Source organism: Petaurus breviceps, unplaced genomic scaffold, assembly GCF_028583685.1.
Source record: "Petaurus breviceps papuanus isolate PSGF00001 unplaced genomic scaffold, PetGlider_PUasm1.0 37, whole genome shotgun sequence".
In the NCBI taxonomy this organism is placed as follows: Eukaryota; Metazoa; Chordata; class Mammalia; order Diprotodontia; family Petauridae; genus Petaurus; species Petaurus breviceps.
This window is the reverse complement of record NW_027186296.1, coordinates 36,535,677-36,563,573: the sequence shown is the minus strand read 5'-3', so window position 1 is coordinate 36,563,573 and position 27,897 is coordinate 36,535,677. Positions and strand designations below refer to the sequence as shown.

The window sequence follows — 27,897 nt, the reverse complement described above, 5'->3', positions numbered from 1 at the left end:
ACTGAAAGGACGCAACTTTAAAAAAAAAAAGTTTTCTCAAGTTGGTTCTCCCTGGGAAAGAAAAGGGTCTACGGTATTGCCCCGGCTTAATTTTCATTCTTCTCGTTCGAGCCTTTAGCACTAGTTTCTCGGGGGCTCCTGGGTGTCATCAGGTGGTCTAAGAGCGAGGGACGACGCAGGAAAAAAGGAAAGGGGGTGGTGGTTTGCAGGCTATAGCTTTCTCTCGGGAGAGCCGCCTCGCAGCACCAACGCCCACGTGGGGGTGTGTTTGGCGTGGGACCGAGGGCTGGTCTCTTTCCTCTGGGAGCTGGGGGCGGAGAGGGCGCCACCGCTGAGGCCAGCCTAGAGTGCGTGTGTGTGTGGGGGGGAGTTACGGAGGAAGGAGGACGGGGCGGCGCGTTTGGGGGCGGCGGGGAGGGAGCCCCGGCGGGCGAGGGGGCGGTGACAGCCGCTTGGAAAGGAGGCTGCACGCCTATTTGCATGAGAGACAGACTGGGATCGGGGCGGGAGCCTGAGTGCACACACCGAGGCCTGGAGGAAAGAAGGGGAAGGGGAGGGGAGGGGAGGGGGCAAAGAAATCAAGGAGCCGAGAGGAGGGGAGGCCACGAAGGCGGAGGGATCTGCTCATCAAAGCGAGCAAGTAGAACAAACTTTGATTCGTGGGCTGGACTTTTCTTCCCAGAGGCGGCACCCAAACAGCAACACCGTGCGGAAACACAAACTTTTTTCTTCTCTCCCTGCTGGTGCTGTTGCTGCTGCTTTCGTGGCCCTTCCACACCCCCACTGCCTGGACTCTCGTCTCCCTGCGTCCCTCCTTCCCTCTTCCCCTTGAGTGCACAGGGAGGAGGAGGGCGGCGGAACTCAGGCCACCCGCGGGCCCCGAGGTTTGCGGCGCCGAGGTCCAGGAGGAAAGTTCGCTGGAAGTCCAGCAGGGAGTTGGAGCGAAGTTTGGCCGGCCGCGGTCAGGCTCCCGGTCTTCTCTGTGTGCCTGCCTACCTCCCCCTTCGGGGGGAGCCCCCTTCTGCCCACCTCCACCATGTCTTCCATTCTGCCTTTCACCCCCCCGATCGTGAAGCGCCTCCTGGGCTGGAAGAAAGGCGAGCAGAACGGACAGGAGGAGAAGTGGTGCGAGAAGGCGGTCAAAAGCCTGGTCAAGAAGCTCAAGAAGACCGGGCAGCTGGATGAGCTGGAGAAGGCGATCACCACTCAGAACATCAACACCAAATGCATCACCATCCCCAGGTGAGGACAGGGGTGCCCGCGTCAGAGCCAAAGCAGGGCACGAGCACCAGTAGTGGCACGGGCGGCGGCTGCTTCTCACTCCCGGGCCTGGCCCCACTGTATGTGTTTGAAACGGGGAAAAGTGGGCGCGATCGAGGGCTCGGTGGTGAGTGTAAGTGAGTGTGTGTGTGTGTGTGTGTGTGTGTGTGTGTGTGTGTGTGTGTGTCTGGACTGGAGGGGGGGGGAGGGGGCAAGGTACCCAAACAAAACCTTTGCAAAGATGGAAACTCTAGGGTTTCCACGCGGCCCAAACCAACCCGGGAGGAAGCAATTGGGGGACTAGTGGCGGGCGAGAGGGACAGGGGTCCTGGCTGACTGTTGGAGCGTAAGGCTTTCTTTCCCGGGCCGTAGGGGGGCGGGGGTGGGTGCGTGCGGGTTGGAAGTTTGTTTGGGGCTCCGGCTTTGTTTAGCCCGGCGCGATGGAGCGCCCCTCCTCCCCAGCAGCACAGCGCGATCTCGGACTCGGTTCCCCGCTAGTATAGGTGGTGCTGTCAGTCTGTCTCTTCCTCACCTCGTTTTTCTTTACCTTCCGTCTTTTCTTTCCCCCTCCCCCCCCCCCCCCCCCCCCCAGGAATGCCGTCCGCACAGCTAAGGGAGGGCCTGCTGAGGCTAGGGTTGTGGGTGAGAAGCCTGGACCCATGTGATTGACAGATTCCTTCTCTCTCGCTCTCTCTCTTTGCATTTGGGATTAGTTTTTTTAGGAGTATTTTTAGATTTAGTTCTGCCAGTTTCTTCCTTCCCCACTCCCCACACCCCCTCTGCTCCTGCACACGTACAGCTCGGATTATAATGCATTGACTTTCTAGAAGAAGAAAGCAGTTAGTATTGAATTTGTTTCTTTTTCTCCCCAAACTCTCAAGGCCGACAGTGAATACCCCAGGGGACCGGCAGTAGCCAGTCCTCAGGAGGATGGTGTCTGTGCTTCTCTTTTTAGCAGGATTCAGGTTGATGCAGAACTCTTTAGCACCCTGTGGAAGTAGAGTAGTTCTGATGATAACGATGCCCACAAAAGTAGGCCTCAGCTAATCTCATGCATTCCAACAGTGTCTTTATTTCTAAAGCACCTTCCCATCTGTTTATCCTCTATTATGCTCACAGCATCTCTATGAGGGGAAATGGGGAGGGCTCTCACAGATGGCTTATAGAAAGGGTCAGTGACTTGCTTTGACTCCCTAGAGGCTTGGCTGAACTCAGTGTTTTTTGGTAAATTGGAGGGGGAGGGAGGGTGGGTGGAAGTGGAGGAAGAATTCAAAGAGAAGGGAGTCATTTACCGACTGCCTCTCCTTTCCATCCCCTTTCTAGGGTCGTTTCTGTTCTTAAGGAATTCTGGGGATTTGCTCTTGACTGGTTCTGTCCAGGGCTTTGATTTAATCCAGGTTACCTGGGCTTCCTTGGGCTCGGCCAGCAGAGGACTCCAGTGTCCACATCAGCTCAGGGCCACTCAGCCCCAGGGATATATCCTCTCACACCACCACCTGCCTTGGAGCAGCTGTGAAGGAGACTCACAATGCCTGGGTATTTATCCCAAGCTGTCTTAACACTGGGGTCAGTCCTCACAATGCTGCATCTGTTCATGTGAAACAGCCTTCATTTGGAAATACTGATGAAGTTCATACTTTGATTTTTTTTTTAGGCAAATATAGTCAATAAAGGGAGAAAGAGGATATACTGTCTTTAGAACTTAGTTTAATACTGCAGGTCTAGGGGCCAGCAATGATTGAACGAATAGGTATGCATGGTCTGATGATAGGCAAGACCTGAGTTTCAGTACCAGGTTCTGTTACCTCCAGGACTCCTGGGTAATTACGTCTCAAGGAAGATTGATAGTATTCACCCATTTACCTGATCTGGAGATGTCTAAACTTCTTCTGTAAGTGTAGAGGGGGGAGGGGATGCTTACAAAATACTGTGTTTCTTAATTGAAATATTAGGGATTCCTAGAAAGTAACAATTTATGTAGCTTGTTGTCGGTTAACTTTTAGGCTCTGCAACCATTGTGCTCCACTGATTTTCCCTTGCCAGTGTAAGAAGTTATTACCTGAGTTGACTTGCTGTCATAGGTTCAGGAAAACCTCATATTTCGGTTGATTGTCTAAAAAAGACCGTTATCAGAACATCAAGTGTCCTCTAGGGCAGAGGGGTTCTTAATTTAGAGTCTGAGACCTTTTTTGGGGGGGGGGGAGAGCTGTATTTCAGTATATTTCATTTCCTTTGTAATCCTATATATTTTACATCATGCATTTAAAAACATTATCCTGAGAAGTAGTCCACAGGCTTCACACTAGCCAAGTAGTCTATGATGCAAAAAAAAAAAAAAAAAAAACCAACTCCAGAACCTCTGCTCTAGTGAGGTTTGATGTGACTAGGATGGTTTTGGAATTCCAAAAGCTCAGTCATTGTCTCTCCCCTAGTCTCAAAAGGATTCCTGGGAAAATCCTGTCCCAAATTTGCATTGTTGATTGGGATGGAAAACTCTCATAGGGTGGCAGAGTTGTATTTTCCCATTTCTCCCCAGGCACTGCTCTTTGGAGTTAAGATTACTATACACTCCAGAAAAATGGAATGTTCATGCCAGCATCTTGTGCCTGAACCTCTGGGTTTCTTTGTGTCCTAAAACAGCACTGCTGTGTTGGTTGTGGGCAGAAAATTAAAAATGGAGGTAATTGGCTACAGATTTAATGATAGCAGCGTGTCTTCCATAGCCCTGCATTAACCCGAGTCTGCATGTGACTTGTCAAATTGTCTGCCCTCACCACTGAGGTCTGGAGAATTAAATGGAAGGAATTGGCACCTAATCCCTTGATTGGGTGCTGGGTATTGTTAGGGAATCAGAGAATACTGGCATTGGGAAGGGTCTTAGGGATCATGCAAACAAATCTCATATTATAAACTAGGACCTTGAGACCTAGAAATGGGAGGTAACGTTCTCTAGGTGACATGGCTAGTTAGTGGGGGAGTTGGGATTAGAATCTAGCTCTCCTGACTCTCAGTCCAGAATTGCTCACACTTTTAAGGAAATCTATTTACACACTTGGCAGCACTTATACAAGATATGGGCATTTTCCTCAGAAAGCTCACAGTCTAAGGACATATGTATGGTCTGGGTGACAGAATTGAAGAAACAACCAGATTGCATACAGCTAGGACCTCAGATTTATATAGTATGAGCTTTAAGAATTTGCAAAGCAGCTTATAGTTGGGAAGATAATAACAATAATAACTAGCATTTATATCACTTTTAAGATTTGTATAATTATTTGAACGTATTATTTTATGTTCACAGCAACCCTAGGAGGTAGGTGCCATTATTATCCCCATTTTGTAGAAGAGGAATATGAAGCAGATAGAGGTCAAGTGACACACTAGGAGTTACACAGCTAGTAAGTGTTTGAGGCAGGATTTAAACTCGGGTCATCCTGACTTCAGGTTCTACACTCTTATCTACCTCATTACTTCGCCTATTATCTCCATTTTACAGATGAGGGAACTGAGGCACAGATGATAATAAGCTTGCTCAAGGTTACATAAATCGTAAATGTTGGAGGTTTGAATCCATTTCTCTCGTGACTTCAGGAGTACAGTTCCTTCCACATTTTCCAGTTTCATAATAATAGCTAATAATAATTATAGCTAATATTGGTAACTTTAAGAGCAGCTACATGGCAAAATGGATAGGGTGCCTGACCTGGAATCAGGGAGACTCATCTTTCCCAGTTCAAATCTGGCCTCAGATACTTACTAACTGTGTAATCCTGGGTGAGTCATTTAACCCTGTTTGCCTCAGTTTCCTCATCTGTCAAATGAGCTGGAGAAGGAAATGGCAATCCACTCTAGCATCTTTGCCAAGAAAACTCCATAAGGGGTCACCAAGAGTCCCACACAACTGAACAACAAGAATATTTTAAAGGTTTCTAAAACTAGTTTACATTTCATAGGGGTCTCGACTTTCATTCCTACATTCTAGAAATCGGTATGATAGTGTTCTGAACTTTTTTAGTACCTAGATAATTTGAAGAAATATGTTTTTCTGTATACACTCTTTATTCTTTATTTATTTTCTGCTTGAGGCAACATTAGCTTTAGCTTAATGATAAGGTGGATGAAAATACTTTTTTTGGGGGGAGGTCTGGACCTGTGATTTCACTGTTGGAAGGAAATTCCCCTAATAATCAATCATTCAATCAGCAAGGATTTATTAAGGGCATACTATGTTCTAGGTGTTGGGATTACAAATACTAATAATGGAAAACCACCCCTACTTGTAATGAGCTACATTCTAAGGGGAGTAGACAACAAGTATGTATAAAAGTATGTACATCAGTTATAGAAAGTTAACAAATACAAATATTCACACAGTCATTAAAAAAACAAGAGAGTTTAGGAGGGAGGGCACTAGCTATGTAGGGGATGAGGAAATCTTCCTGCAGAAGATAGTGCCTGGGATGCATCTTAAGGAAAAGATGAGTTTCGTGAGGTAGAGAAAGGAATACATTCCAGGCATAGGGACAGTTTGTATAAAGGAGATGGGAGATGGAATATCCTTTGTGGGGAAATGCCTTCTCCCAAAGCAGATTAGCAAATGTTCCTAAAATTTATCTTAGAAAAATTGCATGGGGGCAGGCATGGAGAAGCCATGACTTTGCTCAGGGTAACAGCATTCAGATGTTCCTGAGTCTGAGACCACCTTCTATCCATTGAGACCATATCCCCCCTCATGCTCTGAGATGACCAGAGCAACATGAAGCACAGAGAAGACGGTTGCCTTTGAAAGGAGAGAGTGTGGCATCTTTATCAGTTAACACTTCTGGCTTGGAGGAGTGAGTTTATGTAAAAGCTCTGCTTTTCTGGTGTGCAGTATCAGGTTGTGGTTGTTTGGAATTCCAAAGGATTGGCACTTTTTGATTATAGTACCATCTCTTTTGGTGGAAAGAATGAGTCTAACAGTGCTCTGCAAATCAGCACCTCCTTTAATGTGTACCTTCAGTTAAGACTCCTGTTATTTCAGCTTTGTCCATCAGGAGCATGGTGAAGTGGGAAACACATTCAATTTGGAGTTCAGGGATATTGTTTGTTGGTTCCAAGGCTGGCTTTGCTGCTTATGACCTGTGTGTCCTTGGGCACATCACTTCTCTGGGCTTCCTTCTCATTTATAAAATGATAGGGCTGATCTAGGTGACTTCTAGGTCCTCCACTAATTCCTTTATAGCTCGAAATCTACAATTCTATTACCAAGACCTTACCAATCCATAAAAGCATGTTTAACAGGTCACCCTTCCCTCAGTGAGTTAAAAAAAGAATATTATAAGCCCCCACTTCATATTTTCTATTAACCTTCTTCCTAAATTTATAATGGGGTATCTAGGTGACAGAGTGGATAGAGCACCAGACCTGGAGTCAGGAAAATCTGAGCTCAAATCCAGCCTCAGAAACTTAATGGCTGTGTGACTGAGCAAGTCACTTAATCCTATTTGCCTCAGTTTCCTCATCTGTAAAATGAACTGGAGAAGGAAATGGCAAACCACTCCAGAAATGTCAGCATAACTCCAAATAGAGTTACAAAGAGACAGACACAACTGAACAACTGACAAGGTTTGTAATGAGATATCTAGGTGATGCCATAGTGCCAGAGTGTTGGACTTGGAGTCAGGTAGACCTGAGTTTAGATACTTAATAGCTGTGTGACCTGAGCAAATCACTTAGCTTCTGTCTGTAGACAGATGATAGTAGCACCTACCTCCCAGAGCTGTGACAATAGAGACAATATTTGTAAAGTTCTTTATGAGCCTTAAAATATTATATAAATGGTATTGAAGATGATGAGGGAGGAGGAGTGTCCTTGAGTAAGGAGACAAGCCACCCATTTGCAAGGCTTCACTTAGTGCCCTCCCCTTTATAAGTTCATCCCTAGAGTGCCACCCTCACTGTCAAGTTTTAGGCTTGAGTACTACTTCCTGGCTGTCAGTGAAGTTTACTGTTTCTACCTTTCTTAACCACAAAGGTGCAAACACCACCAGGAAGTAGTGGAGAGAGGAAAGCTGAGTCTTAGTAATAGCAATTTACATTTTATGTGGCATATCACCATTACAAATGCTTTCTCCAGATGTATGACCCTGGGCAAGTCATTTAACAGAGGTTGTCAGCTTCAGAGACCTTGTCTGCAAAATGAAAATAATACCATCATCTTGGGCTCAAATAAAATAACATGTAAAATGCTTTGCAAACCTTAAAATACTACATAAATGCTGCCTATTATCATCATCATTGAATGCTCACAGCCATCCCATGGGAAAGGTAGTTCAAATATCATTAGTGGACTGAGCTTTAGAGTGGATAGTTTTTAAGATTGTCTTGCTACTAAGTTTCAGATTTCCTCCCTGGTTCAGTTCCTTTCTTTTTGTAGCAGACCGTGTTTCTAACTTATGATTGGGATGGGTTAGAATTAGAGAACCAGGAGAGGACAGACCTGATTCTGAATACTAATGTTTCCATTAGATTGTAAGCTCCTAGAGGGCAAAGATTATCTTTTGCATTTTTTTTTTGGATCCTAGGTGCTCAGCATGGTGCTTGGCCCAAAGTAAGCACCTGTCAGTCCAGTCACATTCAGCTCTTTGTGACCGCCATTTAGGGTTTTCTTGGCAAAGATACTGAAGTGCTTTGTTATTTTCTGCTTCAGCTCATTTGACAGATGAGTAAACTGAGATAAACAGGGTTATGTGACTTGCCCAAGTCACCCAGCTAGTAAGTGTCTGAAGCCAGATTTGAACTCAAGAAGATAGTAAGTCTTCCTGACTCGAGACCTGGCACTCTGTCCACAGTGTCATTATCATCCCCAAGGCAATTAATAAATATCTGATTGATTGCCACCTTAAACTTCCTAGGCTTTTGGAGCCAAACCTCATTTGCCCTGGAGTTTGGAATACAGTTTGATTGCTGATGTATACCAGTTAGGCCACTTGCTTGATGCTCATCAGTTTAATGTTTTAATCCTCATAGACATCCTACCACATCAGTAGGTAGCTGGTTTCACAGTGTCCCCTTCCTCTAATCACTAATCTCTCCCTTCCTCACCAGAAAGCCAGCAAAGAATGTTTGTTTTATGAGAGGCTGGCGGCCTCTGTATATTTTCCTAATTTTAGAGATCTTGCCAGAGAGAATTCGACAGGTCTCATACTCCCCACGGTGGTTGTCATCTCTGCTTCATTAGCTGAGTTTGAGCTTTCTTTGTTCTTTTTAAGAAGACTAAAAGTATTTGGCCAACAGCATCCAGGTTTTAACTGGAAAGCACAGAGTTAAAATATTCTGTTAAAGTTAAAGTAAGCAACCACGTAGTGAGGTCGCTTTTCTTACAAAACTGTTTAGGCCTTTGATCATCTGAAGCTAGAGGGGTTTCCCAAGACACTAATAAAATAATAATCAAAGGAGAAATAAGGAGAAGGAAATACTTAAAAAAAATATGGTGTTTTTTTTTTCATTGCTATATCTTCCCTGTGGCATGAGAAGTCATCTGGAAACAAAAGAAGTGATAGGAGTTATGAGCTGGGAGAAATTTGATTTAAATAAATTCTGATTTTTTAGGTAAATTTTGTATGTGGTGGCAGCTGATCTGAGTTTGTAAGGAAGGTGGCATCCGGTCTCAGACACTTAACACTTACTAGCCATGTGACTTTGGGCAAGTCACTTAACTCCAATTACCCTGCCTTTCCCCATCCAAAAAGAAAAAAAAAACAAACCCCAAAACAACAACATAGAGGGCATAGTAAGAATTATTGGAATGTGGATGGTTTTAAAAATAGTCCTTTTGTGTTCTCCTTTTGAAATTTCAAGTAAATCATCACTGGCTATCCCTAGAATAATAATTTTTAGACCAGAAGACAACAGAGTCATGACAGAGATTCTGAGAAATGATGTATTTGCCCTGTATTTCACAATTTTATGTTTTAGTTTGTCATCTCCTTCATAATTTTTCATATTTACATATCATTTTGTTTACAAAACACTTTCCTCACAATAACACACATTCCAAGTTCAAGGCTCTCTTTTGGGAAAGAGAAATCTTAAATGTGCTTTTAAAATATGTGAGATTCTTAAGCCAGTTTAAAACAAACAAAAAAGGCCTCTTTGCAAGGACATTAATTTTAAAGTAAATTATTTTCGGCAATAGAAAAGGCCCACAAATCCTGTAGCCATTTAGTTGTGATGAGAAATATAAGATGTTGATGAAATCAGAGAATCTGGTTCAGGCTTATCACATCAGGAATTCAATTAAAACGAGTCCTTTAAAAATAAATATTGATTTAATAATATAAACTTGTGATTGCTGTATTATTATAAGTGAAATAAAATTAACAAGATTTAATGGACTGAGTGACCATTAATTTTCACTTGTTAATTTATTAGGAGATTCTAATGCCATTTGATGCACAGTAATGGCATCATTCTGCATGAGATCCTCTATGAAATAAATAGGACCAAGCAATGGCGGAATTAAATTGAAATCAGATTTAATCCCTGGTTATCTTATTCTTCACCCCTCCCCCCATGCAATTAAATTCTCCAAGGTTGGAATGCAGTATTCCAATTCAACAAGGCTCATGAATAGTCCTAATTAACTTTTGTCCCTGCCTCCTTTGATGTACTTGTGTAACTGTCTTCCCCACCCCCAATTCATACCTTACCCCTATCCACATCTGATTTTATTGGTTAGCCGGGAAGAGAACAGACTAGAAAGCTAGTAAAGGCAGAAGAAGCAGAACTAGGTGGATTGGTTGTAACGTCTACAGATGCTTAAGCATCCTGTTGCACCAACTTGATTGCAAAGAAATGCTTGGTAATTATGTTGCTATGGGCAGGTCTGTTGTTTCTTCAGCTGCAGGTTCATTCAGCTCATCTTGGGTTCAAATGATCCCAGGGAATAATTGGATATTGCTGGGGGATTTGGGAGGGTGTTCTCCAGTCACCTCTTTTTTTTTGGGGGGGGTAGTCTGGGCCATCTCTTGAAGGATTTCTCCCAGGCTGGTAGCACCTACAGCCTCACTGATGATCCTGGAAGCTTTGACCTACTCTGATTTACCCCCTCCTTAGTCAGCTTAGCATAGACACCTTAGCCCACAGCAGCTCATAAATTTCCAAGCTCAAGTCATCCGCCAGTCTCAGCCTCTTAGGTATCAGGAATTATAGGCTAGTATCACTTTGCTTGATTCTTTCAAATGTTTGACCAAAGAAGATCCCAGGAAGAGAGTGACTTTTCCTATTTTTTACCATTATAACCACTATGTGTAATGTTTTTATGCCAACCAAACCCTTTAGCTAACTTCTAAAACACTTGGTACTAAAAATTGTGCCTCCCTTAGCTGGCTTATTTGGGAGAGAGTTGAGGAGGGATTGAAACAATACAATTTCTTTGAAAAAAAATTCTTACTGACGTTTTGTTTTCACATCACTGCCCTTTCTGAGTCTCTCCTGCCTCCATAACTAGTGAACCCTCCATCCTTTCCAACAAATGTAATAGCTTGGGTCTGACCATATACCCAATGTTTCACACTTGGAGCCCCTCACTTCTGAAAAGAAGGAAAGATGGTTCAGCTTACTTCTTAATGTTGAGAAGGCTTCTTGCATAAAGAAAAAAGAGAGAAAACCATTCATTGGGGGTCTGGTATACCCTTGGTTCTTAAATGGTTAACCATTTTTAGAAATGACAAATATATGGCAGAAGTAATGATGTAAAATGCATGGCAGAAGTCAGTGTTTATTATTTGAGGCCCCTGCTATAAGTAGTAACCAGAAATAGTTTCTCAGCAGAATATTACTAGACTTTGGAACCTCCAGGGAATGAATTGTTTTGGAGAGGCAATTTTTCCAGAGAGCAGAGGGCTTGCCTTTCTAAGCATTGACTATTTATTTTAACCTCTTTAGGTACAAACCTTTCTGAAGTATATTGCATACTTCCCTGCCTTCTTAAAAAAATAGAACATAATTTAACTGTTTCTTGATAACTCAGGATTATTAAAAAACAAATTATGATGATGCTGTTTCAAAGATCTGTGATGTATGGATACTTTCCAGGAGTGCAGGTTATAATTTCTCCATACCTTAGTAGAGTTTCCTAAGTCACTTTGGATAAAGGAATTTGTCACCTGATACAGTTCCATCCTCTGGTAATGAGCTTTTCAAAACTTAGCTGGGTCATGTGTTTAAAAGACAAACAGTTGATTACCATGTCTTTACTGAAATCCTTTTCAGTTTTGTAGGACCTGCCAGAACTTTCTCTGCTGGTAAAAACTTGAACAACTCAAGGTAGTGTTCTATTAGACTAAGATTTCATTGAAAAAAATTATATTAAGTCCTTTAGATTGGTTGCAAGGTACTTTATATATATCATCTTGTCCTTCAAACAACCCTATGAGTTTAGGTATTATTTTCCATTTAATTTATGGAGAAACGGAGGCACCAAGTAGGTAAGTGATTTCCTCAAAGTTATATTGCTAGTAAATAGTGAATCCAGGATTTGAAATTAAGCATCCTAACTCCAAGTGCCATGGTTTTTCCTGCTTTGCCTTAATAGTACTATTTCATTGTGCCTTAATACAGTCACCAAGATCTGTTGTTTAGGAGTTTGCCTTCTCTCTATAAGATCTCTAGAAGCTTGTATTTTTTGAGTTCTTGAGTCTGACTTTTATAGTTTTTCAGTCTCTTCCCTAGCTATGAATATGTCAGTTGTCACTTTTCCCTGTTGTCTGATGGTGGTAGCTTTTCCCCTCCATTCCCCACCTCCCACCCCCTTCCCAGCAGTAGTTTGGGCTTCATATTTGCAATTGAGGGACTTAGAAACCGGTTAATGAGGCTGGCTAGAATTGCATATAAAATAAGAATAAAGCAGCTCTGTGCCAAGGTAAGGGCCTTTCTTATGAATGAAGTCTGCTCATTTTATGACATCTCTTTTGGTCACTCAGTGGTCTTTTGCTTGTTTCCTGTGCCTCACTGAGCTCATGGATAGGTAAGCTTTTGCTGTGCGGATTTTATCAGTTAGATGACTATCTCTGTCTTTGGGAACACTATGAAATGGAAACACAGTAGAAACTGTCTGTAGTGCAGATAGATACAGATAAAACAGTCTGAAGTTTGCTACACAACTACTTTTTTGAATGCACACTAACTATAAAGGTAAATTAATTGTGTAGCAGGATTTCAGAAGACTTATTAAAAGTACTTAAATTTATTTTCAGGGATTTGAGATGTGATGATTTATATGCAAGCAAGGGGTCAGCTAATTACAAATAATTCTTAATCATTAAAGGACCTATAAACTCCATTTATTATATATGCATATATGTGTATGTGGATATGTCTGTGTATATATGTATGTATATGTGTGTGTATATATATGTATATATATACATATATATATTTATTTATTTTTTGGGGGGGTTAACTTGCCCAAAGTCACATGGCTAGTAAGTGTGTCGAATGTCTGAGGCTAGATTTGAACTCAGGTCCTTCTGACTCCAGGGCTGGTGCTCTATTCACTGCCCCACCTAGCCGCCCCTGTATATGTATTTATATACATATATATGCCTGTCTCTTTTTCTCTATCTGCTTGAAACTGGGTCTTTCTATCTCATGAGCATCTTGGTGGTGCAATGTCTAGAGCATCAGGCTTGGAGTCAGGAAGATCTGAGTTCATACTGGGCCCCTGACACTTATTAGCTCTGTGACCCTGGGCAAGTCATTTAATCTTTTTTGCCTCAATTTCCTCATCTGTAAAATAAGCTGGAGAAGGAAATGGCAAACCACTGCATTATCTTTGTCAAGAACACCCCCAGATGGAGTCATGAAGAACAACAGCAATGACTGGAGGTATTTCAGCCATTCTGGACCTGATCCCCAGTGCTGACAAGCATGGAAGCTTCGACCTTCTCTGTTTGTGACCTGGACTGACTTAGCCCTCCTTACACAACCTGGTGAGTGCTAGATTCCAGTGGGGCTCACTATATGGGTGCTAGACTTTGAGCAGACGCATCATCGACTTTGGCCCACGGAATCCCAGAACTCCTCAGCTCAAGTGATCCACTTCAACCTCAGCTTCCCAGTAGTAGTAAGGATTGTGAGGACTACCACTCCCAGATTATACTTCCATTTAGGAATGCTGTCTGGGGGCAGCAAGGTGGCACCAGCCCTGGAGTCAGGAGTACCTGAGTTCAAATCCGACCTCAGACACTTAACACACAAAAAATAGCCTGTGACCTTGGGCAAGAAGTCATTTAACCCCAATTGCCCTCCAAAAAAAGAAGGGAGGGGAGGGGGGGGGGGAAGAAACACTGTCAATCTAGAGCAAATTAATGTGTGTAGCTGAAATGATAGAATTATAAATCAGAGTTTTCAGAGAATGTAGATTGTTCTTTCCCTGCCCCCTCCCCCACATTAGTCTTAATTAGATTTTACTTTAAAATGGAATATTCAGCTCCCTCTAATTGCTAGGCAAAGACATTTCTTTGGCTATAGGAAGGTGAGCTTTGTCCTTTTCTTGCAGTTTTTAATTTTCTTAAAGACCTGGCAATTTTCTTAAACTAGTGACCCACGGATGCCCCACATGGTCACATGTGAGTCAGGCATCATAGAGGATACATTTGGAAAAAAAGAGCACACATGTGAAAAAGTTTACCAAGAGCACTTCCTTTATTTATTTTCATGTATCTATATAAAGAAATGCTATATTTTCTTGCGTAAGCATGGGCCTTTTGTGAGGCCACATGAAGGTTACAAGTTTAAACATCAGTGAGGAAATGTAAAAGGTAAAGTTTCCCCCAGAAGTCTTGAGTTTTCCTGTATCCTGCAACACTTGCTGGGTAAATCTGCCAGCTGTATTGTCCAAAATGCTTTGTAGTTCACTGATTCTAAGTGGTGCTGGACAGGAGCTGGTCCTTTAGGCCTGCCGCCGGCTTACAGACCCAGTCAGTCAGCTTCCACAACCGGTGGAGGAGTGGGTGACATCACCAGTTACTTCCCTGCCAAGTTGTAGTTCTCAGTATAACCATTTTTTACTGAACTTAAAAAATAGTAATACTTTTTGGATATTTTTTTAAAGTCTGTTTTTACCCTGTCAGAACTGAAAAAATGCCCAAAGGCATTTTTTCCCTTAAAAATCACCTCTGGGTTGAGACCAAAGAGAGAATAATTGAGCCAGGAAGGACTTTTTGAGTCTTTGCAAGTGACTGAAAGCAGGGGCTTATGATGGAAATCAGGTTTTTCCTTTTGATTAGAACCTTCCCTGCTGTGAGCTTTTTTTCTCCCCTTCATAGATGTCCTCTTCTCCATGAATATGTGACTAAAAAACTGGTTCTCCTGGAGAGGTGTGGTATGGAGTGAAAGCAGCTGGATCTTGCTTAGCCCTTTAATTTAAAAAAAAACAAACAACAACCACCACCACCACCTTGCCTGCTCCTGGGTCTCCCCTCCCCAGGGCTGTTGCCATTTATCAGTGTTCAAACACCTCAACTAAAAAAAAGAAAAAAAAAAAGAAAACAAAAAAACAACCCAGAAAACCCTAGCAGGAAACAAAGCCCCAGCATTCAAGAGTGGTTCCTTTGGGTCTGAAATGGGCTGGTTGGTATAAAGGTCCTCACAGAACCTTGCACACAGTAGGCGCTATTTACATGTTTCTTGAATTAATATAAGTAAAGTGTTGACTTGCAAAAAAGGGGTCCAATCAAAATATTGAAAGGGAAACAATACAGATTCTTAGGTGGCACTGCCCTCCCCACCCCCCACCTCCACCCATCCTTTCTTTAATTGTTCAAGGGACTAAAAATAAATGTATTGAAAACAAACTTTTATGAATCAGTGCCACCAAGGAGGAGGGGGACTGTTAGGGATTCAGAAGGAGAAATGCCATGACTCATGTTTTTATGTTGATATAGCTACCCATGCCATCAAGTTTTAAGAGCAAAAAAGCAGAATTTTTTGATTGCCCATGCTGGTTAATGGCAGTCCCGTGTTCCCTTATTTTCCAGGATTTAGCTTTGCATTGTGGGAATGGGAATGATTAGCTTTGATACCAGCCTTTTGGATATTTCTGTGACTGGAAGGTCTTGTTTCTGTAGCACAGGAGAGACAGTGTGAACTGGAGAGATTAGCTCATTTTACCCATAATTTAATAATAACAATAACAACAATAATAATAACATTTTTATGTAGCACCTACTATGTTCTAGACCCTATACTAAACAATTCACAAATATCTCATTTTGTCCTCACAGGAACCCTGATTGGTTTTAATCTGTGGGTCACTAGATCCAAATTTGGGCCATAATGCTTTTTGAGGGCAGCTAGGTGGCTCAGTGGATAAAGTACTGGGCTGGAATTAGGAACATTCATCCTTATGAGTTCAAGTCCATCCTCTGACACTTAGTAGCTGTGTGACCCTGGGCAAATCACCAATAAACAGACTGAATGGTTTATTACTAAGAGATGATAATAGAGATTAAAGCTACCAGTAAAAAATAAAGGACAGAATTGGATAATTATCCAGGAAATTTTGATCAATGTTGCTGCTTCACTATTAGATTCAAGTCTCTCAATATTGTTCTCACCTTACTAGAAATTTGTACTGTTGCTGAAATATCTAGTTCACAGTAACAAATACTTAAACTGAGAGGCGGCATATTCTTTTTTTTTTTTAGTAATTAATTAATTTTTAGTTTTCAACATTCAACAATTCCATAAGATTTTGAGTTCTGAATTTTCTCCCCATCTCTTCCCTTACCCCAACCAAAGATCAGGTGTAATTTGATATAGACTCTACATATACATTCATATTGAACCTATTTTCATATTAGTCATGTTGTAAAGAAGAATTAGAACTAATGGGAGAAACCATGAGAAAGAAGAAACAAACAAAAAAAAAAGACAAAAGAGAGAGAGTGAATAACATGCTTCAATCTGCATCCAGATTCCATAGTTCTTTCTCTGGATGTGGACAGCATTTTCCATCATAAGTTCTTTGAAGTTGTCTTGGATCCTTGCCTTGCTAAGAAGAGATAAGTCTATCAAAGTCAGTCATTGCACAATGTGGCTGTTGCTGTGTACAAAGTTCTGGTTCTCTGTTCACTTTACTCAGCATCAGTTCATTCAGGTCTTTCCAGGTTTTTATGAAGTCTGCCTACCTATCCTATCATTTCTTATAGCACAATAGTATTCCATTACATTCATATACCACAGCTTCATATACCATCAACATTCCCCAGTTGATGGACATCCCCTCAACATTCAGTTCCTGGTCATCCACAAAGAGAGCTGCTATAAATATTTTTGTATATATGGGTCCTCTTCCCATTTGTATGATCTCTTTGGGATACAGACCTAGAAGTGGTATTGCTGGGTCAAAGGGTATGTACATTTTTTATAGCCCTTTGGCTGTAGTCCCAAATTGCTCTCCAGAATGTTTGAATCAGTCCAAAACTCCACCAAACAATGAATTAGTGTTCTAATTTTCCCCACATCTTCTCCAGCATTTACCATTTCCCTGTTTTGTCATGAGAGCCAATCTGATAGGTGTGATGTTGTACCTAAGAGCTGTTTTGATTTGCATTTCTCCAGTCAATAGTAATTTAGAGCATTTTTTCATATGATTATAGATAGTTTTAATTTCTTCATCTGAAAACTGGGACAGCATGTTCTAATGGATAATAATGAGTTCAAATATTTGGGTTCAAATCCAAGGGATGATACATATTTAGAGACTGGCTGTATGACCCTGAGCAAGTCACTTAATCTTACAGTTCCCTACACAGTTCTCTAAGACTAAATTGCAGATTAATTCCCAATCTGCATTAGTAGAGGAAGTTTCCTAACTGGGAAACTCCCTACCCTAGTGAAATCAAAGGTCTGGGAGTGGCTGTAGACCCTCTTGGCAGCTTTTGTTGTGGTATACTCCTTTTTCAGTCTGGTGAGCCCTACAGACTTCTCAGAGTCCTTGTTTTAAAATCATTGGAGGAAATGAAACATTTCAATGAGAAGTTAGTGAAAAGAAAGGTGTAATTTTATCTCCTGTCCAAAGGTACAGGTTGCCTGAAAACTGTCCATAGACCGGATTTATGGACCCTTGGATAAGAACTCTGCCTTAGACTCTCTGAACTTGGTTGAAATCTGGTTTTACTTACCATCACATAAGAAAGCTCATTCTGCATACAGAGAGTACATCATTATTAGTAGGAATGCTTGGGTTAATTGCTAAGGTTCTTGATAATAGTTACTTTAATACATCAAAGGTCTGTTTATAGGTGTGGGTGCTCCCTCTTGGATGTAGTCCATGGTCTTTAAGACCTGTTAAAGTAAAACAGTGTCAGCTAGGTGGTGTGGTGCATAGAGTGCTGGGCCTGGAATGAGGAAGACTCCTCTTCCTGAGTTTAAGTCTGGCCTCAGACACTAACTGTGTGACCAAGGGCAAGTCATCTGACTTTGTCTACCTCGGTTTCCTCATCTGTCAGATAAGCTGGAGAAGGAAGTGGCAAACCACTCCAGTATTTTTGCGAAAACAAAATAAAAGGGCGGCTAGGTGGCGCAGAGCTGGCCTCGGAGTCAGGAGGACCCGAGTTCAGTTCCAGCCTCAGACACTTAACACCCACACAAAAAAACTAGCTGTGTAACCTTGGGCAAGTTACTTAACCCCAATTGCCCTCTAAAAGGCAATAAATGAATAAATAAATAAATTAATTAAACAAAACAAAAACCCACATGGGGTCACTAAGAGTTGGACATGACTGAAGAAGGACAAAAAGTAAAATACTAGCAACTCCAGCCCTTCAGTTAACTTGGTGATGAGCATCTGTGAATAGAGAGAGGTAGATAGATTCGACAAACTGTCTTGGGATGCCAGGTCTTGAGTTTTATCTTTAGGCTCTACATTATTCCAATAAATTAAGCTCCATGTTGTAGTTTATCTTTACAGGCAGGTTTGAGTTGTCTCAGCAACTTGTGACTATTTATCTTTACAGGTTTGAACTGTCTTCCCAACTAGATTTTAAGTTCCTCAAGGACAGGGTCTGTCTTCTACCTGAAGGAGGATCTAAACTCTAAACTCCTTGAGGGAATTGGCTGTTGTCTTGTCATCAGAGACCTCATCATCTGGCACATTGCCATAATAGGGCCTTAATAAATGTTTAGTGAATTCAACTGAATCTTCATATGTTGATGCCTACCATGTTGTTGAGTTCATGACCCCATTTGGGGTCACAGAAGTAGTAAATGTGTGAGTCCAAATTTGAACTCAGGTCCTACTGACTTTAGGTCCAGTGCTCTATCCTCTATGCCACCTAACTACCTTCTCTGCAAGTGGTTGAGGTATTTAATAAATATTTGATGCTGCACCTGCTGTAGTCCAAGGAAGCTAAATTTCTGCATTAAAACTCAACTCTCCCAATTAGAGATGAGACTTCATAATAAAAATTTCAGTTTATTCATTATAATAGTTCTCTCCATCTGAATTGGTGGTATTCTGTACAACATAGAAATGTGCTCAACTCTAAGCATTTTATAATCTGAGGCTGCTGTCTCATGTTTAATTAGCATAGTGCCTACCACATAGTAGGTCTTTAATAAATATGAGTTTACTGCTGGTCCACTAGATGCAGCCAGGCATAAAGTGAATACTTTATACTAATTTAGTTTGCCCTTGTATAGTACTTTTTGATTTTATCAAAGCTCTTTGTATTTGTTATTTCATTTCATCCTCAAAATATTCCTGAGAGTCAAGTAAGGTAACATCAGGTAATTACAGAACTAGTTACATAAGATGTTGGAAGGTATTTCTAGTTCATACCCAAATCCTGAAACTCCTCTATGTCATCCATGGTAAGTGGTCATCTGGCTTCTAGTACTAGAGAATTCATTGCTTTATCCTCTCAGTTCCCCGTAGCCCACTCCATTTTTTAACAATCCCAGTTGTTAGGGATTTAGGAAGTTTAGCATATGAGGAAATCGAAACAGATTTAAGTGATTTGACAGATAGACATAGATTTGACATTTGACATGTACACATAGCTAGTGAGTATCAAAACTGAATCTAGAACCCAGAGATTTGAGATTTGATTCTGACTGCTGGTCTCCTGTTCTTCCTTTGATGCCAGGGGAAGAAGGAGGTAAATCTTTTTTGTGTGTCAACTGTATGCTTAACGTGGAATTCTCACTGTTCAAATCCATTCAGTCCCTGTGAAAAAGAAGTAAAGACCATATTAAGTATTTACCAGATGGAACTGGTATGACTCTTACATCTGGTCGTATCACTGCTCTGCAAAATAAGATTTTTAAAAGTTACTAATTTAAAATCTATATTGATATCTTTTGTTTTTATATCATCTTCATTTCCTAATATATCACCCTCTTCACCCACCCCCTTCTTGGGGAGCTACATCTTGCAATAAAAAATTAAGGAGAAACAGAGGGTAAAAAGCAGTTCAACAAAACTAACCAACACATCAGCTGAGTCTTGTGACATATACAGTATTCCACACCCATAATGCCCCATTTCTGCCAAGAAGGAAAGGAGTTTCTGCACAAAAATCTTCACTGACTTCCTGACAAATAAAGTTCAGTGAGCTGTCATTCTACATTGTCAGGGTACTTTGCTGATTCAGACCATGTGGGCTGCTCTCTTCCCCTCCCCCTATCTGTGCCTAATTTTTGGCTTTGCTCTGTGCCTGGTATGTCCTTGCTTCCCTGTTCAGATTGGCTCTTTTGCCTACTGACTTTCTACCATCCCTGAACACAACTCAGACACTACTGTAATGGTCCTGGATGGGTGGGATTACTTCCCTAACCCCTGCTCCCATTGAAAGGTCAGGTACCCAGAAGGCAAGGACTACTACTCCTCAGTATTCTAGATATTTTTAGTCCAGTTGCTAATGAGCCCCTATTAGTAACCCTAACCCATTGAATATCAGCTAGACTTATGTAGCTTTCAAAAAGAGTATTTAATAGGCAGGTAATGACATTTGTTACAGAAACAGCATCTCCCTCCCCCAAACTAAGGGCTCATTTGCTCATTAAACATACAAATCCTGGGGTGGCCAGGTGGCTCAGTGAGTAAGAGCACCAGCCCCAGAGTCGGAATGACCTGGGATCGAATCCAGGCTCTGATACTTAGCACCACACCCAGAAATAACTGGCCGTGTAACCTTGAACAAGTTACTTAACCCCAATTGCTTTAAAAAAAGACAAACCTTCAAGTCCCTGGGTACAGTGGGCTCATATTTATGGCAGTGGGGTACAAAGAGAATACATGTAGCAAGGAGGTACCTCTCAACTTTTGGCCCAAGAAATTGCTTTTTCCCATTGTATCTTATTAAAGTTCCCCTTAAATGTAGCTTTCTTCTGGGCCCTGAGTTTCAGTGCCTTTCTAGAGTCCATAGCCTAACCACCCTTCTCTCTTCAAGGGTTGTATTCTTTTCCGCCATCTTCAGGTTACTGACTTTCATCATTACCCTCCCAGGGCTTCCCTTTCCCCTGATGTTGGATTCTGCTACTGTCTCTGGTCACTGGTGGGATTTCTGCTGTCTCTGATGGAAACTTAGGATCTCCCAAACTCGAAAGGACACCATTTGAACAATTTCATCTCAGGATACTCATTCACCGAAGATCAGGAAAGACTGAATGCAATAGAAACAGAAGTGTCATATGCTCATGGGCATATGGTAACCAGGTGGGGATAGAGCAGCCACTCTTCTCCTCCATCCAGTGGCTCATAGCAGTTCTATTTCTCCCAATACCAGGAAGGAAAAGAGACTGAGAAATCCTCAGGCTTTCCTTTTTTGTTTGTGAAGTTCGTTCTGGGTCAGTACCTCCTGAATCATCAGTTCTAGCCCCACAGCCAATTGGAAGATACTTTGTCATTATATAATATCAGTGCCTCAGGCCCTTGTGGTTGGAAATAGGCTTTCAAAGTTCCACATATTAGATTGGAACCAGGCAAGGAATATCTTTGTATCCTCTGTATAACCCACCAGGAAGGACAAATCCCGAGTGTGCTTTAAGGACTGCACCCACTTCCACATGCTTCCTCTTCCACTGGTTTTCCCTTGAAGCCTTTCATGATTTACTTACTAAAAATCTTTCATTTCTCTGATCTCACATAGTACTTTGTTTAGCGTTCCTCTAATATATCAGCCATGTATTATTTAAATAATAAATAAAATGCTACATAAATATGAGTTATTGTTACAGTTACCAAATCAAAGTATTAATTGACTAGCAAGCATTTATTAAGGCCTGTTATATGCTAGGCTGGGCAGCTAAGTGGCATAGTGAATAAAGCGCCAGACCTGGAATCAGGAAGATCTAAGTTCAAATCAAGACTCAGACACTTACTAACTGTGTGACCCTGGGCAAGTCACTTCACCCTGTTTGCCTCAACTTCCTCATGTGTACAACGAGAAGGAAAAAGCCACTCTGGTACCTTTGTCAAGAAATTGCCAGATGGGGTCAGGAAGAGTCGCACAGGACTGAAAAACAACTGAATAACATGTTCTGGGCACTCTACTAGATACTGGAACTATAAATGTAAAAGTCTCCTGGCAGCCGTCCTTAAGGAACTTAAATTTTGCTGAGGGATATAACATGTTCACAGATAGGTACATACAGGATATATGCAAGATAAATACAGTTATTTGGGGTGAATGGTGCTTCCAAAAAACCGGAAAATTCAGCACAGGCCTGTTGAAGAATAGTCCTTGAGCTGGGCCTTGAAGGGAAATTTGGTTTCCTGGCAGTTGTAGAGGTGAGGAAAGAGAGCATTTCAGGCATTTCAGGCATGGGGGACAGCCTCAAAAACCCAGAAGCTGGGGATGCAGGCCGTGTACAAGTTTGGCTGGAGGGTAGTTTTCTCAGGGGAGTCCTGTGTCATTAGTTAGGGTATGTCTTTTTTCCCTACCAAATGGAAATATGCACGAGAGTAGTAACTGTGTCTTTATCTGAACTTTGTCTCTCACCCCAGTGACTCGCACAGTGACTTTGTTCACAGGAGGTGCTTAATAAATGCAGAGTTGAATTAATTATCAGTACTGACGTCCTTCATCTTAGAATGACAGACTGTTTAACATGATTTGTCTGTTTTAAATTTTTTAAAAAACACTATTTTTATCCAAGCTGTAGCCCCCCTAAATGTTTTTGGCAGAGTCAGTAGTGAGATTTTATTGGACTCCTGCCCTGCAAAGAATTTTGGAAAGAGCAGAGGAAGGGAGAAAAACAAAGGCAATTAACTCTGCCCCCCAATCCTCTTATGCCATTGCTAAACCACTTGCCCCAAGTTCTTGTCATCCTCTCCCCACCCCCAATTCCCTTACAACATGTGCATTGACCTTTGTTATGATTGTGGTAAGTGAGTGGAACACGCCAATGGGCTTGTGGATGATTTCTACCCTGTAATTAAAGAACCTGCATACGACCCCAAATAACTCCTCTTACTCCAGTTGAATTCACAAAAGTTGGTAAAATCTTGCCTAGTTCACTCTTTTTCTTTTACCCTTCCTGTCTTTGCCTTCTTCTTCATCTTGCTCTCCCCCCCTTCAAAACAAAATTTTATTTGAAGTCCTAAAAAATTGCTTTTCTCAAGGAGTTTTGGTCTCCTGGAATGAGTCAAAGAACCTGGGTTTGTATCCCAAGCCCTGTTGCTTACTACCTCTGTGTAACCTTGAGGAAATAACCTCTTCAGTTCATTCATTATAAAATGAGGGGTTTAGATGAGAAGCTCCAAATCTTCTGCCTGAATATAGTATTGATTCAAATGCACACCATTGTCCACCCCCTCTTCAAAAACAAACAAAAAAGAAAAATGGGGCGCAGCCAATGGTGAGGAGTTTTTTCCTTTGTATACCTGTTTCTCTCTATGGGTATTGCTTTTTAAAGAGATGTCCTTTTGCAACCACTAATGAACTGTACAACCACATAGCTGCCACAGACCATTTTGAACTCCCACAGTAGCCCAGAGGGACTAAAGACTGCAGTTAGAAGAAAAGTCACATATAAATTGGGACTGAAGCTGGCTATCCCTTGGAGAATTTCAGCTTTTACTGTGGCATTCAAACCGCCACCTTTTGTTGGTCATTATATAAATAGAACAGGAGGCATTTCCTCCTTTTCTATAGATAGAAAGGAGATATGAAGGGGTATGCTTGTGCATAGGGGAGTGAAGGAGGGTGGAGTGAAGGGTCAGGATGAACTCATTTAGACATCATGGATACCCCTGGGCAGCTGGTGAGCCTCTCTTCTCTCCCTGCCCCCTTCTCCTTCTAGTCGCTGGGGCAGCTAGATGGCTCAGTGGGTAGAGTGCCAGTGAAGTCAGTAAGACTTCCTGAATTTAAATCTGGCCTCAGATACTTGGGCAAGTCATTTATCTCTGTTTGCCTCAGTTTCCTCATCTGTAAAAATGAACTAGAGAAGGAAATGGCAAAGCTCTCTAGTATCTTTGCCAAGAAAGCCCCAAATGGGGTTGCCAAGAGTCATGCACAAGTGGACCACAACAAAAGAACAGTTCACTTCTTTCAGGTCAATTCAATAGTCATTTACTAGAGTCCTACTATGATGAATTGGGGGAAAGATACTAACTTTAGGTTAAATCCAGATCAGGGTCCTTAAGGAGCTTAAAATCTAGTTATACCCTAGACTTCATGATAGACTAATGGGAAATACAGATGCATTTCAGCCTTCTCTTTTGTTGGTCCTCTTCTCAAATCCTCTTACTGTCTATACCTTCCGTATCATTTCATATCTAGATTACTGTAATAACTTAATGGGTCTCCTTCCTCTTTTTTCCATTTTAGCTAGCATGTATCAAAGGATCACACACATCTAGGGCTAGCTGGGATCTCATGGGTTGTCTAGTCTAACTCTCTAATTTTACAGATAAGGAAACCAGGGACCAGTGAAGTTAGGTTCCCAAGGCCACTCAGGTAGTACACATCAGTCAGGATTTGAACACAGTTCCTCTGACTCCCGAGTCAGTGATCTTTCCATTGTTCCACACCGCCTCCTATGAATGGGGTGGAACAGATAATCTCTGAGACTCATTTCAACTATAACATTCTATGATCCCATAACTAACACATGAGACAATATAGTGTTCTTGCATGCAAAATTGTGGATACAGAATAAAACTATATCCTCCTTACCCTAACCTGACCTGGATCTTCACATATAACTCAAAAGGGACTTGGAAGTTTGTGGAAGCCTTGACCTCATTCCTGTTAAAAACGCAACATTGAAGAAAGAAGCTTTCTTCTAAGAAGCTCCTGTTTGTTCTTTCAAACCTTTAAAGCCATAACATTGACCCCAGATTCTAGTCCTAGGTGTCTGAACCCATGTATATTAAGGGGATGAGATTTTGAATTTTTCTGTACTATGGGACAGATTTTGAAGAAGCATTATGAGGCAGGTGGGGGAGAGGGAAAGTGAGGGAGGAGGGTGATTTAGGAGGGGTAAAAGGACACCTGGTTTCTATGACTGTCAGTAACATGTTTTGTGACTCTAGACCAGTCATTTCAGTCCTCCCAACCCCACCCCACTGCCCTTGGAAGTTTCACTTTCCTGTTTCTAAAGTGATGATGAAACTTGCTTGAGGTGGTGAGGTGAGGAAGGGGGAGGGAATCTTAAGTGCTTAGTTTAAAAGTGCCCTTCTTCTCAAAGGGTTCTTTCAGTATTTCAGCTTTGAAATTTCTTGCATTTAAATTTTGCATTGAGTATTTTTTGCATAATCTGGATGCTTTGAATTTGGGGTGGATTTTTCTCTGAAAGTCTTACCATTGGAGGAAAAAAATGAGAATTCCAGAAGTGTTCAGTAGTAAAGAAATCTTTAGCTAGTCCACACATTGTTTACCTGTCTTCTAGTACCAGATGTAGGTCCAGTGCACTTATGTCATGATAGTCTGGTAACGAACTTCCACCTTGTCTACTAGCACCAATCGAGAGAAATTCCTTATTATGCCTGTGGTCTAATGCTTTCATTTCATTATTCATTAATATAGGAGGAACTGGGGTGGCTGAGAAGACTTTCCTTGCATCTCAAGGCCATTAAATGGAGGTTTTCCAAGTTATTTGCAGTAGCTTTACTATTCGGCTCAGGCAGTTGCAATCCATGCATTCCTTGCCCCCCAGACTCCACCATCTCTTTGGGGGAAAAGTAGACTTTAATAAAAACATACTCTTGCTCTGTCTGGCTCCCCTTCCTATTGGTGAAGAGATTGGGTGCCCTTTTGAGAAGCAGTAAGAACCTGCTTTCTTTGAAAACCTTTTCTTGGATTTCTAGGATTTTGGCCAGGTAAGTCTGGGTGTGAAGCAGCTCTACTCCTCCCTGGTATGAGGTTGGTGTGGCTGCTGCTCCTGGCTCCTGAAAGCTTCCAGTATCTTCATGGATTTGCTCTTTTATGGAGAAGGGGGCAGGGAGAGAAGAGAGGCTCACCAGCTGCCCAGGGGTATCCATGATTCTTATATGTAGCCAATGGAATGTGTCCTAAATTCCTATCTCTACTAGTGGTCTCCAATATTTACCATTGCCTGTCAGATATTTACCAACCTGCTTACAAAAGGGAAGTGTGGTCATATTTCTAGCTCTCTTGTGGGCTAAGTAGTTGATGTATGTTGGGGCTAATGTGGGAAGTGGTTTCTGCTAAGATAGTGATGAAATAACAATGCTTACAAAGGACTTTTGATCCAAGAATCTTTCTGCTTTGCCTTTTGGCCACTGTATGTGTGTGTGTGTTGTTGTCTGTCTCTTTCACGAACTTTATTGAGAAAACTGAATCATTGCAGAACAAATTATCTGACCCCAGTTGACTGAGTCAGATTTGCAGTTGAGATTGAAGTCTTGGCTGACCAGGCTTTCATTAGATTATAAGTCCCAACTCTGACACATACTGCCTATTGAAATTAGGCGATTTACTTAAATTCTTGGTGTTCCCAAGCAAGTCTTTCACATTATAAATTACTAATCTAAATTGCTTTATAGCTATAAATTGCTAATCTTAAATTTAAGACAATAAATTGGCAGTGTTTCCTCAACGAGAGTGCCATACCGTCAAGTAATAAATATTTATTAAATGCCCATTGTATATTAGGCATTAGTGATGCACAAACATATAAAACAGTATTTCTTTAAAGAAGCTTCCTCTCAGGGGAAACTCCATGCATATGTTATTATATACAGAATAAATACACTGCAGTTTGGAGGAGAAAAGGTATCAGCAGCTGTGAGGATCTAGAATGTATAGGAAATCTTTGGGCCAGAATTTTAAAAATTTTTATAAAGCTACACAACTAGTAGATTTTTTGGTATGTAGTAGATTATTTGGTATGTTGTAAATTGGCAGATTGCAAATTCTTTGAAGGCAAAGACATGTGCTCTTTCCATGTTTGTAACTCTCTCGATAAGCACAATACCTTTCTTGTGGTGGGTGTTTAATGAATGTTGATATGAATTATTGAGAGCTGCTTCTTTTAAAATTGTTTTCATACAGTGAATTCTACAGGTAGAGTATGTATTTTAAAAATGGCTGATCAGCCATCTAGGTAGTTTCAGAATGACTGAACTTACCTGCTGGGAAGAGGAATTGGAACCCTACAGTAAGGGGTGAAAAGAAAGGGTGGTTTGGGGTTGGTTTCACTCTGTGTGTTAGGTGCCAGGGCTCCTGCCTCCTCTTCCCGTAACAATTTTCATTTAGCTGGTTTAAGTTGCTGAATGTGCTTATGTAAGATTGTGGGCTGGGTGTTAAAGCATCTGTTCTGTATGGAAAGTGATAGTGGTTTTCAGAGGAGAAAAGGGTGGTGGTGGTGGAGGGGGAGGACAGGGAAAGCTTTTGGTTCTAGGAGTGTGTTAATTCAATGATCACCACTGTAGGTGAATGGTAGAGATGAGCTTTGGAGCCCCAGTTTCCTCCTGTCTCTAAGTCAATGATTTTGGCTTTCTGAAATTTGTGGGACTATGAAACTGTCTTTGTTTCATTTTCCCAATCATAGAAGCTCAGAGATCCCCAAGTGTTGTTTTGAGGTGGGGCCTAGAGGGAGCTGGAGTAGACACTCATGAAATACTCCCATCACCTTGAGCTAAAGTTCTATGAAATTGGGTTGAAAGCCACTGAATTTGCTTATGTCTTGGAAGGGAGGAGAAGAGGGTGTGTGTGTGCAGGGAGGAGGAGTAGATGGAGAAGGGGACATGTGTTGCCATGAATGTATGATCCATTGTGCCAGATTATACTATGCCTCTCAGCAACATCAATATCAGAATCCTTTTTATGTTTGATTATAATAGACACTATGCTGGGCACTGGTCTTCTGTTAAGGAGCATATAAGCCCAGACACTCTAATGTTAGTCCACATATGCATGTGCATGCATATACAAACACACACACACACAAACACTCAGACACTCACACACACAAGAGGGCTGAATAAAGAGTATTTTCAAGTTGTGAAAGGACATTTCAGTATTTGCATTATATTCAGGCCAGGGTTAAGTGCACTCATGAGAAGGAACAAGAGTGAGTTTGCAATTGGATAGCTGCAAGGGAGAGTAGCCATGGAAACCATATACTTCATCTCTTTACATGACAGAAGAGGGGCTTGGACTAGATGACCTCTAA

At 41.6% G+C, this 27,897-nt stretch overlaps 1 protein-coding gene across 4 annotated transcripts in view; it reads left to right on the top strand.

Moving 5' to 3' along the window:
• Positions 1-458: 458 nt before the first annotated feature.
• The window catches only part of SMAD3 (SMAD family member 3), a 167,234-nt gene continuing 139,795 nt past the window's right edge, over positions 459-27,897 (top strand). For 2 of the 4 annotated variants that reach the window (XM_069098231.1, XM_069098229.1), the window contains exon 1: positions 459-1,242. In XM_069098231.1, the coding sequence (XP_068954332.1) occupies positions 1,037-1,242 (206 nt within the window). In that variant the 5' untranslated portion in view covers positions 459-1,036. Of the gene's footprint in view, positions 1,243-12,755; positions 13,239-27,897 lie in introns of those variants that run through there. The other 2 variants (XM_069098228.1, XM_069098232.1) reach the window with 2 other exon arrangements.